The sequence below is a fragment of the Nicotiana tabacum genome, chromosome 1 (genome assembly GCF_000715075.1).
Source record: "Nicotiana tabacum cultivar K326 chromosome 1, ASM71507v2, whole genome shotgun sequence".
NCBI classification, from domain to species: Eukaryota; Viridiplantae; Streptophyta; class Magnoliopsida; order Solanales; family Solanaceae; genus Nicotiana; species Nicotiana tabacum.
Genome location: NC_134080.1, coordinates 115,580,914 through 115,597,443, shown reverse-complemented (window position 1 = coordinate 115,597,443; position 16,530 = coordinate 115,580,914). Strand labels below are relative to the sequence as shown.

Below are 16,530 nucleotides of genomic sequence, written 5' to 3'. Positions count from 1 at the left end.
TTACAAACTGTTAAATTTTAAACATTAACTAATAACTACTTTTTATCCTAAAAACTAACACGTGTCATTTTCTTATTTCGCCATTTGTCAAAATCCTATAGATTTCTTAAAATAAAATTTTGCACATTTAAAAAGTTAAGTAAGATTGAATATACCACAAATAAAGTTAGAAAAACAAAAAATTATCAAGACTAAAACGAAAAAGCAAAACCATTTTCATACATTCTTTATTTTTACTTTTTATTTCCACAGTTTATGCAGAGATATAATGTGAAGCATAAACACCTCAAAATAGGATTAAACTCATACTTCCTATGATTAAAAAAAAAAGATAAAACAATGTAGCATGAAACACAAGAAAATAGTACTAATAATTTACACACAAGTAAATATTACAACATGGTTTTGTTTGATATTCCAACACAGTTTTATTTGTATATAATATAGATAAAGAAAGAAATTTTACGTTTTGAACCCACAAAAAAAAGAGAAAAAGAAAAGAAACGTGTTACAAGCTGAAAATTGAGTATAGGTAGGTTTCAATTATCCCTTAATTATTTACCATGCTGTCATGGTCACTTCTGATTGGCAGCTACAACACATTTTTTTTTTTTTTTTTTTGTTGGGCTAAAGAAAACATCTTCTGATAAAAGAAAAACTAATACTATTAGGACAAAGCCAAAGTTGGATTCTTCAAACGCAGAACAATTCCAATACAGTACAAGAAAGGATTTCCTCTTGTTTTCCGTTTGAATTCATGAGTTTTTAACCGATTTTCTTCTGTCTTTTCTATTTTCCGAAAACCCTAGATTCGCTATTGTTCAATTCTTCTCGGATCTTTATAGATTTGAGGTGATTCGAGTATTATTAAACGTTTTTCTTTAAAAATCTCCCGTTTCAAATAACTATTTTGATTTTAGTCGCTCTTTTCTAAATTAGGGTTTCTGAAAATCCTTTTCTTCAAAACGCTTTATGGTTTTAAGTATTTAGTCCCCTGTGTCTATGTGTTTTGATTGATTTTGTTGAGTTCTTCCTTAACCCTAACGAGCCTATGCTAAAACCCCCAATTTTTGACATTTTGTTTGGATTCTGCACTTGTCCGTATTATTTGATACAGGCCAATGTAGGCTTTGATTTACATGATTACTTTCTTTGTTTAATTAGAATATCTTGTGATTTTACCCTAGTATGCCTCCATTAGGATTTCAGATTCGATTTTACCCTAGTATACTTGGCTTAGTTGCTTGGTAGTGAGAAAAGATAGTGGAGGTGCTGCTGCTAGTGGAGGAAAAGTGTCGTTCAAAGTCACTCTTACGTCCGATCCCAAATTGCCATTCAAAGTGTATGTATTTCTCTTTTTTTTTTCTCCTCATAATTTAATGTATCATTTGTGTTTTCTTATGGATTTTCTCCTTTATTGTTGATATCAGTTTTAGCTTACCGGAGGCAGCCCCGTTCACGGCTGTTCTCAAATTTGCGGCGGAGGAATTCAAAGTGCCTCCCCAAACAAGCGCCATCATCACTAATGGTACCCTTCTCCCCTCTCCTTTTGCCTTCTGTTATGGTTTTCTATTTTTGTATTTTGTTTTTGATTAGTCTAGTCAGTTAGGATACACTGGTCTTGTCCGATACGCCCAGGTTTGGTTCCCGGAAATTAAGTAAATTGTGTATCTGTTGACCCTAATTGAGATTGAGGCGTATTTGATTGATCCATTGACTGATTAAATAAGAATTATAAAATTGATTTTATCTAGAACAAATCTTGAGTAACTTCAATAATAATAATATCACTATAGAAAGAAGTTAAAGTTTGTAGTAAGAAAGAGGAGACTAAAAGCCTAAGAAGTTGGATATGGGGCATAATTTTACCCCAGGCCCAGGAGCTACCTGATGAGGAGACGATAGCCCGTTCCCTCAACCAATGTTTGACATTCTAACACCTTTCCACGCATCCACGGACAACATAATATGCGAGTCCAACATCGGGTAAAACAAGATTAGGGATGGATGTGACTCTAATACTATCTAAATGATTCTTGGCCGTAATTCAACTCAATTAGTTGACAAGATGAGGATTGGTTAAGACCATATAAGGAAACAACTTCCCATTCTCTCAACCAATTTGGGAAATTCTAACAAAATGCAAACTTCAACTTTGAACCCAATAGCATGCTTGTGAAGAAATGAGGGGATTAGATGATTGTTTATAGCATCGGGTTTAGCAGTCTTAACTTTCTCAATTTGGATTTGGGGTATTAGGATTTTAGGTGGTCTTGGATGTGCTCTTTTGTCTCATGAATGGTGGGTTTTGTCTTGTGGGCTGACCTTTTTAGTAAATTTTGGGTTGCACTTCTCGGTGTTCTTTTAATTAAAGTTATTATCTACAAAAAGAAAATTCTCCTAAGAGTTATATAATTTTAAACAAACAAATTAATCAAGGTAAGTGACACTAGAGTGAACTATGTATTAAGTTGGTATGATGTAATCGTTATTGAGTTATTTTTCCTACTTATGAATAAAAATGATATGTAGTGCTCATCAGTTCCTCGTAGGTTAAAGTTGATTTTCCGTGAATCCTAAATTCTCGGGTGACATTTGGATTAAAATTCCGAAAGGGAAGTGATTGAAATATTTCCTGTTAAAAAAATTGATGTTTGAGATTGCCAATGTAAATCGGGTTTCCTATTTGGTACCAAGAAAACAATGTTTTTGCTTCCTTCTTCCCGATGTTTTGCTATTCTTCGCTCTTCCCTTTCAATGTACAAAGGGAAGTAGAAACACATGCTTATTATTTATTGCATGTAATAATTAGAAAAGCTTGGGCTTTTACTATAAGGTTGTGTTACATTTCCTTCTTTTTTTAATTTTTTTTCCTTTTGTCTTGTTGCAGATGGAGTGGGAATTAATCCTCAGCAAAGTGCAGGTAATGTCACACTTTACATGATTATTTTATAGTTACCTCATCTTTTTTTGTTGGTTGCTAATTGGTGGTTTATTTGTTTTCTGGACGATAAACAATATTTGGGAATGGATGTTTTAAAATATATATTCCTCGTGTTTGATAAAAATTTAGTGCATAGGGATTTTCGAGGCTTAGTGGCTTGTTTACCAAAAAATATGGTCTTCTTTGAGCTCCTTACGAGATGTAGAGATCTATAATCAGAATGTAACATGAAATATTGAGATGAAAAATTTTTGTTCAAAAATGCTCCCAGGCACATTACCCGAGATAACTCTCTTTCCTACTTCCTAGGACTGTAGATAGCTTTTTCCGGTGCAATAACTACCAGAACTCCTTTTCTTCATTCCCTTCTTTACTCATATTTTTCCCCTTAAGACATGGACAGCAACAGGATATATTACAACGCGGGATTCAAATCTTTTGATATCACAAAAATAGAACTAGATCAGAAGTATGGTTCGAATGGGTTGAACGCAGCAGGAAATTAATGAGGACAACAACTGTTAGCATTAAAGTGATGAAATGGGTGACAGATGTATTTAAGGTGGCCTCTAAGGAACACAACAGGGCAATAAAGAGATGGTCTATGAAAGATCACTACACAGAATATTATTGCAGCCTTAAATATAATGAATATGGTAGGTACATCAGTTTTATTGCAGTACAAGGGGATAACAAGTCAGTTATTATTACACCGAAAATCACAGTAAATGCTGGGTGGGGTGACATAGCCCAGAAGATCCTAAGACTCATAAATGTGCCTGAGAAGGAGAAGAAGGTCCAGATTGTAACTTCCCCCCGTCTGGAGTCATCTTTTAAGAAGCAATCAGAACCAACAGATGGTCATCAGAAGGGACAAAATCCTCTCCTATCAGAATCAGTAGGTCCAAAATCACAATACCTGGAGGTTCAGAGATAACAGATAAAGATGTCTTGAGTAGATGCTTAGTAGGCAAAGTTTTGATATCACCAAAGGAAACTCCACCTTTGAACGACATTAGAAAATGGGCATGCAACACTTGGAAGTCTTCCATCAGCATGAATGTACATGCGATGAATGACTCTCAATACCTCTTCGAATTCCCATCAAGGAAAGAAGCGGAGCATGTGTTCAATGGAGAGTGGCAATGGAAGAATGCAAAAATCAGCCCAGGTTGGTGGAACCCTACCATCGGCTACTGGCCGGAGGAGGTGAAGAGGGGCTGGGTGTGGATTAGGCTTTTGGGGTTGCCGGTTAATCTTTGGTCGTAAAAAGTGCTCAAAACCATAGGAGATCAGTGTGGGGGATGGATTGAAACGTAGGAGGAAACAATGCTCAAAAACCACCTCCGATGGGCTAGAATAAAAGTGATGGGGGATGGGAGTAAGGTTCCTAGGGAGATACTTCTAGAAAGTGATGGCTATTTGTTCAAAATTCCCATCTGGTGTGAGTTACCGGCGACGGTGCTGGCGGCGCTTTCGAAGGAAGAAGAAGATGAAGACAATAGTCTATTGGGTAATAGAGGAAGTCCATATCCTTCGGTTAATAGCGGAGACCTACTGGAAAAGGGGTTCAAATTGGTGGCTAATCTGGAAGGTCACGTGGGCTCATCGAAGGGAGGAGAGGGTTCTAAAATTAGGGCACATGTGCTAGTCACGTGTGACCAAATACCCATGCCAGCAATTGAAATTTTGGGCCCCAAACAATCTGTTAGTTTGGGCACAAGACAGGCATACCCTTCTCTTAAGTTATGTTGCAAAGGCCCAAACCAGTTAGCCCATTATGAAATAACTAACGACCCATTTCTTATAGAGATCCAAGCCATCTCAACTAAAAGAAAAGAAAACAGACGTGGAAATAGAGAAAGACTCTGTCGACAATCACGAAGGAATTGAAGAGGCAGAACCTTCGACCAAGGTAGCCAGTGCCAGTGCCATGGTTCTCATCAACGGAATGGAACAACCAGTGACAGCCGATCAAGACAATTCTGACATGCAGATTGGGGAGGGGAATTTCTTGGGGGATTGGGGCATAGAAGATGTTCTTCCTTTAAACTCTCTAATCAATGAAGAAGAGGAGGACCCAGAGTTTTAACGATCCAATTTGGGTGCATCAGAATATTATCAAATTGAGCAAAGAATTTGGGATGGAATTCGAAGGGTGTGAGAAGGAAGCTTTCCAATTATTTATGCAAATAGATGGCAAGAGGCGCAATACAATGGAGTCTTCATCATTAACAATGGAGGCAGCCACTCCAAAAAAGAAAGAAAGTAAAGAAGTAAGAAACTTAGACTTCGGGAGCAAATTCAAAAGTAATGGCACAAGGAGCAGGGGTTATATGGCCTTAGATAATAAATGATGATTAAAGTTGTTTCTTGGAATGTTAGGGGTCTAAATAGATATAGGAAGAGGGAGTTGATAAAAAATATGATGAGCAGCTGGAAGGCAGAAGTCTACTGTTTTCAAGAGACAAAAGTAGAAGGGGAAATTAGAGACATTGTCAGAGACTTGTGGGCGTATAGGTGGGTGAAATTTGCTCAACTACAAGCAAGTGGTACGAGGGGGGGGGGTATTCTAATTATGTAGGATAGTAGGGTATGGGAGCAGGAAATCAGTAGCGTGGGGATGTATTCCATTACAATCAAGTTCAGTGGTAAAACACAAGAGTTTGTATGGCATGTATCTAGTATTTATGCTCCCAACGATAAAAGGGAAAGAGAAGAAGTATGGTGGGAGGTGGGTACTGCGAGGGGCTTATTCACTGGGCCTTGGGTAGTGTGTGGGGATTTCAATACTGTTAGATACCCGTCAGAGAAGAAGAATTGCAGCAGATTCACCAGATCAATGGCAGATTTTTCTGAATTCATCAATGATGTGGGGCTAGTAGACTTGCAATTGTTGGGAGATAGTTTCACTTGGAAAAATGGGGTTGAACACATTATTGCTGCTAGATTGGATAGGTTTCTAGTATTTGAGGAATGGGATGTAGGGTTTAGGAACATCAAACAGTCTATACTTCACAGGGTCACATCAGATCACTCTCCTCTGTTGCTTCAAAGTGGGAACTGGGAACCAGCTAAATCCTATTTCAAATTCGAAAATTGGTGGTTATTGACGGAAGGCTTTAAAGAGAGCCAAATGCTGGTGGGAATCTTTCTCTTGCGAAGGTAGACCGGATTATGTTCGAGCTTTCAAATTGAAAGTCGTAAAGGAGAAACTCAAAGAATTGAGCAAATCAATACAAGGCAGTTTGAAGATGTAGAAACTGAATATACTTGGCCAATTAGCTGAACTGGAGGAAACCCAAGAATGGAGGATGCTGAATGATGAAGAGAAACACAAAAAATATGCCTTATTGATAGAGTTTGAGGAAAATGCTAGTAAGGAGGAGATAGCTTGTGGAGGCAAAGGTCCAGAGCTGTATGGTTGAAAGAAGGGGACATAAATACCAAATTCTTTCACAGAACTGCCAATGCACACAAAAGATACAACAACATTGATAACTTACAAGTGAACGGAGAAATTGTGGAGAATCCTAAAGATATCAAGAGGGAGATAGTTGCTTATTATCAAAATCTATATACAGAGACTAAGGAGTGGCGTCCACAATGCAACCTAAGGGACTGTCCCACCATCAATACAGAAGATAACCAGATGCTATTGAGTCCTTTTGACCCACAGGAAATTTGGGAGAGTGTAAAAGCATGTGCAGGGGATAAAGCCCCAGGTCCAGATGGATACACCATGGCTTTCTATACTCAATGCTGGGAAGTGATAGGCTCAGATGTTATTGCTGCTGTCCAAAACTTCCATGCAAATGGGACCTTTGAAAAGAGCTTCAATGCCACCTTGCTGGCTTTGATTCCAAAGAAGGTGGGAGCTAAAGAACTGAAAGACTTCAGGCCCATTAGCCTGATATGAAGTTTCTACAAAATAATTTCAAAGATCATGGCAGAAAGAATCAAAAAAGTCATTGGCAAATTGGTGGACACTCAACAGATAGCCTTTATCAAAGGTAGGAAAATCATGGATGCTATCCTAATTGCAAACGAGTGTGTTGATGTTAGAATGAAGAGCAAAGAACCTGGCATTCTGTGTAAGCTAGACATAGAAAAAGCTTATGACCATCTGAATTGGGAATTCTTGCTGGAGTATTAATAAAGATGGGCTTTGATGAGAGATGGATCAGGTGGATTAATTTTTGCATCAGCACTATTAAATTCTCAATTTTGATAAATGGTTCTCCGGCTGGTTTTTTCTCTTCACAGAGAGGTCTGAGGCAGGGGGATCCTATATCCCCTTTTTTATTTATTCTAGCAATGGAAGGTTTAAACATCCTGTTTAAATCTACCAAAGCTAACAACAGGATCAGGGGTTTCAGGGTAAATTATAGAGATCCAGTGTCTGTGGAGGTTACACATCTGCAATATGCAGATGATACTTTGGTGTTTTGTGATACTGATAGAGACCAGGTGCTTATTTTGAGAGTGATATTCATCTTTTTTGAAGCTATTTCTGGATTACGCATTAACTGGAATAAGAGCTTCATCTATCCAATTAATGAAGTAATGGATATTCATAGCTTGGTGAATATTCTAGGAGGAAGAGTAGGAACCTTGCCAACAGTCTATCTTGGAATGCCTCTTGGAGCAAAAAGCAAATCTAAAGGGATCTGGAATGATGTAGTTGAGAAGTGTGAAAAGAAATTAATTCCTATGCTTGGAATTACACTAGTTAATAATATTTATCCCTGGGAGGAAGACTTACACTAGTTAATAATGTATTGGATGCTATGCCAACTTATATGATGTCACTATTTCCTATGCTTGCAAGTGTAGCAAAAAGACTTGATGCCCTGAGAAGAAATTTCATATGGCAAGGTGCCAGTGAGGAGCGAAATCCATCTGGTCAGATGGGATGTCCTTACAACAAGCAAGAAGGAAGGAGGGATGGGGGTTAGGAATCTGAAAAAACAAAACCATGCTCTGCTGATGAAGTGGCTATGGAGGTTTGCCACAACAGAACATTCCTTGTGGAAAAATGTAATTGAGGTAAGGTATGGGAAGGAAGACAGCTGGACAACCAAATCTATGAATAGCCCTTATGGGGTTAGCCTGTAGAGGTCCATCAGGAATCTATGGCCAAAATTCAGCAATAGGTCCAGCTTCAAAGTGGGCAATGGTATGAAAACTTTTTTTTGGGAAGACAAATGGCTTGGACAGAGAACCTTGAAGCAGCTATTTCCAGACATTTACATTCTGAACCAACAGCAAGTCTCACTTGTTGGAGAACTGTGGACAGGTCAAGGGTGGAATCTTACGTTCAGAAGACTCCTAAAAGACTGGGAAATACAAAGGCTGATAGATTTTTATAGCATCTTAAAACAATTCAAAGGGACTTCCAGCTTTGAGGATAAGGTGTTCTGGCAATGCCAAATCTGCTTATAAAGAGTTTAACCAATCTAATAATCAAATTGGATGTTGGCCGTGGAAGATGATCGGAAAAGTAAAAATTCCATACAAAGTGGCATGTTTCACTTGGCTATTAGCAAGAGAAGCAGTTCTGACACAAGATAATCTACTCAAGAGAGGATATCAACTGGGGTCCAGGTGTCACTTATGCGAAGCTCAGGAGGAGACAGTCAACCATCTCTTTTTACACTGCAGAGTTACGGATCAACTATGGAAGATATTCATCAACCTGAGGGGGATCCAGTGTCTTATGCTAGGGAGAATCAAAGAAGTTCTAACTAGTTGGAAAAGAGATGGGGATCATTCCCGTCAGAAGGAGAGATGGAAGATTGTCCCGGCTTGCATATGGTGGACAATATGGAAAGAAAGGAATCAAAGATGTTTCGAGGACAATCATAGTTCAATACAAACGTTGAAGATGAGCTGTTTAATGCTTTTTTATTTTTGGTGTAACCAGGAGTATCTAGAAGAGGGTGAATGTATTTTTGATGTTTTAGACCAATTGTGAGTCTTACTGATGTAGTTATCCCCTCTGGTACTTTCATTGTAATTACTGGATGGTTACAATGATTTAGTGTAACCAATTTTATACTTAATACAAATATGTTACCTTTTCAAAAATAATCAGATTGTCATGGTTTGAACCTCCACTGGAAATTTTCTCAAGTGAGGAAAATCAAATTTAGGATACTCCATACAGCGGTTAAGGGCACTTTCAATAGAGTTATTTGGAAAAATCCAAGTGTACCAATGAAGACTAGAGATTGGATTACAACAACAAACCTAGTGGGATCCCACAAGTGGGGTCTGGGGAGGGTAATGTGTACACATACCTCACTCCGATCTTGGGGAGGTAGAGAGACTGTTTTCGAAAGACCCTCGACTCGACCCTCGACTCGAAAGGAAGAATAGAAATAGAGATTGGATTAAGCTATCTTATAAGTTTATGGATGAAGTAAGAAAGCATGCAAATCTATAACACAAGCTTCTCCTTTTTGTTCTTTCTGCCTATAGAATAGATTAGAAATGCAGAATTAAAAAGCTGATAAGTGGAGAAAGAGTTGTTGCATGGAGCTCAAGGTACCATTTTTTCATAGGAATATTGAGAAAAGGAAACTTTGCTAGTTAGTGGAAGAATAAGATTGTTGGGAGTCTCTCTTCATCTTTTCTTTTGTTTAGAGCAATCTGAGACTGCTAAAGATAGTGTTTGAACTTTTTGGTGGAGAGTTGGTTCTTGTCTTTTCCTTGTGGATTGATCTGACTTTTTAGCAACAATTGGCGGCGATTGTTTATTCTTTTACCCTGACATGATTAAATATCTTATCCTTCAGTGCTGAACCTCTATTTTCCTAGATTATCTGGTTTTGGATTTATATGAACTCAAATGTTATTTCAGGTAACGTCTTTCTTAAACATGGATCTGAACTGCGCCTAATTCCTCGCGATAGGGTTGGTGCTTCGTGGATCTCATTCTGAATGTTTAGCTTTATATTTCATCTTACGTAGGAGGTGGGGATATCATTTCCCAAATGATTAGCACATATCTTTAGATGTTCTCATCATTTGATGTTGTAATACTAAGTACAGTTGAATATCAGATTGAAATGAACAATATTTATAAAAAGAATGAATAATGGGTTTTGCTGAGAGACTGATATCTAACTTGAGGATTCAATTTGCCATGTCAAAATTCTAATTGGAGTAATCAATAAGATGGTGACACTGTTGCTTCTATTTCTATCCCTTCTGTTGTGGCTAAAAGAATTGGTCTAGTTTCTGAGATCTTGGCAGGTTTCTAAGTGGATATATATTTTCAAACTTCTCTTCTGCTGCTGTTCGGTTTCTGGATGGTTGGTAAAGATATGGTCCCTTGTTTGGGAAGTAGGGGAAGGGAAATTAGAGGAGATATAAGGAGAGATGACAGGTTTTCTAATTCTTATTTGGTTGTAGATTTCAGTTAGTAGACTTTGTTTAGGTTCTAACTGAAGGAAATCATTCCCTTTTTTTTGTATTTTATAACCTTTTTTTCTCACAGATAAATCGAGGGACTAGAAAATGTCACCAATTTCTTTCCTTCTCCTGCTTCCGTACACAGGGTGAGGTAAGAAAGGTGTTTGCTTGGCTAACTAATTTTATTGTAGTTTTAAGTTATAAAACTAGTTTTGAAGCTAGTTACTAACATAACGTAGATTAAACAATGCCAAAGCATTAAAACAAATTATCCTAAAAATAGTCATTGTACGACTTAAAAATTATACATCATTCTTATCAAAAGAAAAATAAGCCTAACGTCCTTTGATTTCCCCATTAAGAAAAAAAGAGGAAGTGTCATAGAGTATTAAATCGAAGTTAGTGTCCAAAATAATACTCCCTCGGTCTGTATTAGTTGTCACGGTTATTAAATATATGTGGTCCAAAATAGTTGCCATTTTAGAAAATCAAGGTATAATTTATCATTTTCCCCTATTTTGCCCTTAGTTTTTATTGGTCTTGAAAATGAAAAATATTGATTACATCGCATAGAAAATCTAAATTGAAAGAGTACAAACACGTAATGTTATGATTGTTCAGATTGGCTAAACCTTAGTCTTTTAAGCATTTAGTCAAGTACATTACTAATGCATTTAATTGCTTTGGATCTTAACTAACTGTATCGTTCAATCTCTTATAAAACCTGATCTTAAAACAAATTCCATTATTTTGAAATATACTTATAAAAAATATGGAGATAGAACTAAAAACTCATTTGAAAGTTGAAGATTCAACGAACATTGAAGTTGAAGCTAGCGTTTGGACATAGATTTAGTTGAAACTTGAAAAAATAATTTTTGAAGTAGTTTTGAAAAATAATTTTTGGAAGTTGAAATTATGTTTGGACATGCATTTTATTTGAAGAAAATTTGAAGTTTTGTGAGTGGGAGAACAAGTTTCACCCAAAATCTACCCTAAACTAGATTTTGGGAACTTGAATAATAATTTCAGAAATTTTTCAAAAATAGATCATTAATCTATGAACAAACAATGTTTTCAAAAAAGATTTGAAAAAACGTTGCCAAAATGTATGGCCAAACGGGGCAGATTCTGCTAAGAAAGTTGAAGACTTAGAGCAATAGAAATTCAATTTAGAAAACGGTCAATTTGCATACTTAGGAGTTAGGTACAATGTAGACGAAGATTATTTATCCTATGTCTGTTTATCTACTCTATGCCAGTGAATTCTTCATTTCCATCAGCCGACTTTCACTTATCAAAGTGAGTATTTTAGATGCCTTATTGATGGATAAGACACCTAAATAAAGAGAGATTAATATGTCGAATGATTAAAGATATAAATAATGTTATTATAGTAAAAAACTCATTCTATTAGTAGTTTTTTAAGGTACATGTAAAAAGAAACACCACAACTAATTTAGAGCGGAGGGAGTAGGACAAAAATGTGAAAAGCATGATAGAAGGAGAAACTTGTGCACACAATTGAAGGAAATGGAAATTTCCCGAGTAAATCAATGTATAAGAAGAACGGGGATCTAAAAGTGTGTAGCAATTTTTCTTTCTTGTTATTTATCAACAAATGTAGAAAAGAATCTATTCCAGTTCATTCTCCATTCCCAGAATATCAATACTCGGAGAATGAATTGAATTTTAAAAAAAAAGGAGACATTAAATTACATGTGGAAATTAAATTACAAAACACTTTAATTTGCATGAAGGCCTCAATTCTGTTTCTCATATATGAGATGAGAACTGAGTTTCAAAGTTCAAACTTCATCCCCATTCCAATTACCTTTCATCTTTGGACCAGTAGGCCCTTCTTCTCCATAAACTTCATTTGGCAATACTTTGACCAATTTTTCAAATGCAGCTTTCAAGTTCCCTTTCAGCAAGCTCTCAATTCTCTTGACTTCATTCCCCCGTGTATAACTTATTTTTGGTCCCCATTCTCTAGTATAATTTAGCCAGGGTGGCTCAATTATTTCAAGATTTTCAGCTGCAACTACTGAATAATTCTCTCCACAGTCTAAAACCAAGTTACTCTTAGCTGCATCATTCCTTATCCCAATATCTCCAGTCCCTTGTAAAACCAGCCCTGGTTTAGGATAAATGGCATGCCCATTTAGTGAAGAATAGGCCACAACTTTGTTACCAGTTTGGAATTCCACCAGTGGTGCATTAAGCCATGTCCCTCCACTATGTTCTGACAAGTATACTTTGTGCAAAACCCCATTGAAATTGCTAATTCTGAGTGTTACATGTTCCCAATCACCGATGTGTTCCCCTATTTTCCCTAATGGTACATCGATTAGGCCAAGTTTAGCTGTTCCAGGTCCATTGAATGGATGGAAGATCCACACAGCTATATCAGTGAAAGTTGCCCCTAGCATTGGTTTAATGTGGAGATACACCTCAGAGTTTAGTAAATCTCCTTTAATGGCTTTCTCTTTGTCTTTCGCGTCAGTTGGCAAGTCTAGCCAATATGCACCATCATTGGGACCACCTTGTGGAAGATTTGAGCCATTTGGTTCAATGCAACTAGGATTGGATTCTTGACCTTTTTGGTATAGCAAAGCACCATTAGCAAAATACCAATTGACAGAAGAAGGAAGATACTTTTCTTTGGGATGAAAGTAAATAAGTGGAGAGTATTGTTCAAATAATGCTTGAATTTGGCCAAGGCTAGGCATAGAAGAAAAGGTACCAAACTTGTTATTCTTTAAACAAGCAAGGGATAATGTGTTGGAATCATCATCTTGATCACTTTTGATCCTAGCTAAGAATGTACCTACACTGACCCCTTGTGCTTTTATGCCCCTTTCCTGAGGTCTTATGCTATGAACATTGATACCATACGCATTGCTCGTTGTACCTTCACCCCAGATCCAACTCTCGACCTCTAATTTATCGGTAAAACCGGATTGAACACATTGGATTTTGTCAAAGGAAGGTTTTTCAGGTGAGGTTGTGACAACATGGCCTAAAGCTTTGTAACCCTCAGGTGGGATTGGCAGCCAAATATAGCCATCATCAATGCTATTTTTGTTCTTGAGCTTTGAGGACTCACTACTCCAAACAAGTGTATAATCAATTGGATTCTTTAGAGTTTGACCATTATTCTTGTCCTTCCCTGCAAGTACCCAACCAAAATGGGGTTGATTGTTTGGTTGGCAATAGCATCCAAACATGGAAAATCCATCTGGAATTGGTGAAGGCTCATAAAATGTTGCTCCAAGATTATCTGGCCCTCCTTTATCAACAGCCCAAACTTTGTTAAATGTCACAATCTGGCAAACTTTTAGCCCTTCTAAATCAACATATCCACTTCCAAATTCCCCACCTGTCATTAGAGTTTCAAGTTCATTAAACTTATCAAACATAAAAGAAAAAATGAATGAAAGATATGTAAACCAATTAATGTACTTAAAGGGGGTGTTCATGGTTCGGTTTTGAATTGATTTTAACGTAATTTTTCGACTCGAGAACTACTAAGTAAAAAGAATGTGAAAATCAAACCTGGTGGCCAATTAGGCAATGAAGATGGAAGCTTGAAAATTGTATCGATGGGCAAAGTTTTCCTTTCTTTGTCTAAAGAAGGAATACAATTTCCCATGAGAGAAATATAATGTTTGTGAATAGCAACTTAATTAGAATAGATTGGGAAAATATCATAACAAGTACTAAATAGATTGGGAAAAAGCATATTCCAAGTTTGAGGTGGTTGAGAATTGTAGGCCAAGGCAATTAATTTACTGGTCCCATCAAGATATTGAGTACAACAAGTTTTGTTATAATTTGGTGCAAGCTAGCATGCTAGATGCTTATCACTATACTATAAGGAATATTGCATGTATTATTCAAGCTTTTATTAATTTCTCCTTTAAATCTATTTGACTTCTAGTTCCAAAATTCTCTTTTTGGTTCATGTCTTAGTTTTATCTACAAAGTGCTGAAATTTCCTATAAATTTACGTTATTGGTCTCTTGTCTAACCTTCAATCGTCACATAGCTCATTTTCTCGGTTTGTCGAATTCTTAAGGTAACCTAATTAAATATTATCTGTATTTTTAAATATTTTAATGTCAATATATAAAAAGAATCAGTTTTTTTCGTCTTTGATTGGGTGTGATTTTTCGGTTTCTTTGAACGCCCCTAATAGGAAAACCAACTTCCATGCAGCGACAACATGCATATAAATGACCGACAAAATAACTTTTGTCAAAGTAATGAATGAGTGATTGGAAATTTGCAACGTACCCAAACAAGAAATTACGTACCTCATGCAATTGGGTCTTTTGGTCTTCAGAAGTTGTTGGTATCATAACTACTACCTCTGACTCTGAGTATGCATACATAATATTGAAAGGAACCTAATATGACTATAATGAGAAATTAAGAGGAATACTTGATACGGTGAGCTTAGAAAGGGGAAATTGTCAATCCAGTAGCGGAAGCAAAAAAAAATTTCACTAAGCGAAGTCAAAATATAAAAAAATAAATATTCGAAAAGTCAAGGAACTAGTTTTATAATACGTGCTTTGCGCGTGTAACCATGTCAATGGTTATAGAACTATAGACAATAAATTGGCGTCGTGAAAATAAAATCAAGACCGAAAATATCGCAACAATCGTATTATTTTATTTCAAATATTTGAGTGTTACAATCTCTATGATTCCTCTGATTCTACTTTTCAGTAGCAAATAAATTCAAGGAGCTTTGAGCTTGATCTTGAATATGTGCTTGTTGCCTCGAACGATGATCTTGTTATTGAGCTTGAACTTGATTTCTTCTTCATTCTTGAACTTGAGCTTGATTTCTTCTTCGTTCTTGAGCTTGAACTTGATTTCTTGAACTTGAACTTGAAGCTTGAAACTTGTGGAGGAATTTGCAGCGTTTGATCCACGAGCTCTTTCTTGCTTCTTGTTATAACTTCTGGTGTCTTTTTGAGTTATGAAGACCCCTATTTATAGTTGTGGAAGGGAAGAGTTGTGATAAGAACAAACTCTTTTCGACCAATCAAATTGAAGTATGACATGACTGCATTTGATTGGCCAGAACATGTCACTTGCACACGTGGCACGATTTCATTGGCCTTTTAGCGCGACTGGACATGCCTTGTCATTTTGACACGTGGCATGGTCCTATTGGCTCTTCCGCTTGACTTGGCGCGCCACGTCATTTGACACGTGGCACCAAACTGGGCCTCTAGGAAGATGACATCTTGGGCTTAATGAAGTGGGCTCATTACTTTAGCCTAGTTAAATGGGCTAGCCCAATGGATTAAGACTTATTTATTTAATCCATATATATTGGACTTATATAATTAATTCAATTATATTAGCGCAATAATATTTATTTGAACTAGCATATTTGAAATATAGTCCAAATTATTTATGAATTTAAATTCAATAAATTTTACATGCCTACAAATGCCCCCTGCTTCAAGATTTACTTGAGGGGTAAATTTAATAAACCTTAAGGGCAGACTTGAAGTAACGATGAATGATCCTCGGATCAACTTACCTCAAAACAGGTATTTTTGTGGTTCATTTGTATTGCATAGATTATGCCAGTTACTTAAAATAATTTGACTATGAGACTTATAAGTCAGCACATTCCTTAGAAAGGAATAAAGCTAAGCCATGTTGATTAGGCATACATTGGTATTTGAATCTAATATTACTAGGAAATGACACTTTTTCATAATTTAGAAAAGTGCATCCACGTGATAACAGTTTGTATCCTTTTCAAAGTGCTTTCCTTGTTTCATGGAATTTGGTGTCGACATTACTTGGTTAAAGGACAACTATGCATTATTGATTCCTTATTAAAGCAAATTACTGTCGCCGCCAAACAAATCCAAATTCCCTTCAGAGACGGATTATATAGATCCGAATCCTTTTCGAATACCTTCTTCTAGTTCGTGTTAGCATCAAACAATTGCAGTTGCTTTAGTACTTGTTCCCACATCGAGAATAGGCTAAAGCAAGCCATCTACGAAAATCTATATAAAGCCATATACTCGTGTTTATTGAGCATCAGTTCATAGTCTTTGCAAGCCACTTGAGTCTAGTTTTGTAGACTCGGAAGCATTAACGCGAAGGTAATTTCTTCTTTTTTTCTT

The 16,530-nt window shown here is 36.6% G+C and overlaps 2 protein-coding genes across 2 annotated transcripts; one reads left to right on the top strand and one right to left on the bottom strand.

The window, feature by feature from the left end:
- Window positions 1–1,051: 1,051 nt before the first annotated feature.
- On the top strand, window positions 1,052–10,062 carry LOC142163560 (ubiquitin-fold modifier 1-like). Its single transcript, XM_075220856.1, has 5 exons — window positions 1,052–1,123; window positions 1,227–1,342; window positions 1,431–1,528; window positions 2,891–2,923; window positions 9,810–10,062. Exons 1-5 carry the CDS (start codon window positions 1,052–1,054, stop codon window positions 9,887–9,889), a joined length of 399 nt encoding a protein of 132 aa, XP_075076957.1. The 3' UTR covers window positions 9,890–10,062.
- A 1,885-nt stretch (window positions 10,063–11,947) lies between these two features.
- Window positions 11,948–14,078, bottom strand: LOC107782593 (hypothetical protein At1g04090). The gene is made up of 2 exons (XM_016603489.2): window positions 13,922–14,078; window positions 11,948–13,745 (listed from the first exon to the last, which is right to left on the bottom strand). Exons 1-2 carry the CDS (start codon window positions 14,016–14,018, stop codon window positions 12,172–12,174), a joined length of 1,671 nt encoding a protein of 556 aa, XP_016458975.1. The 5' UTR covers window positions 14,019–14,078; the 3' UTR covers window positions 11,948–12,171.
- Window positions 14,079–16,530: the final 2,452 nt, after the last annotated feature.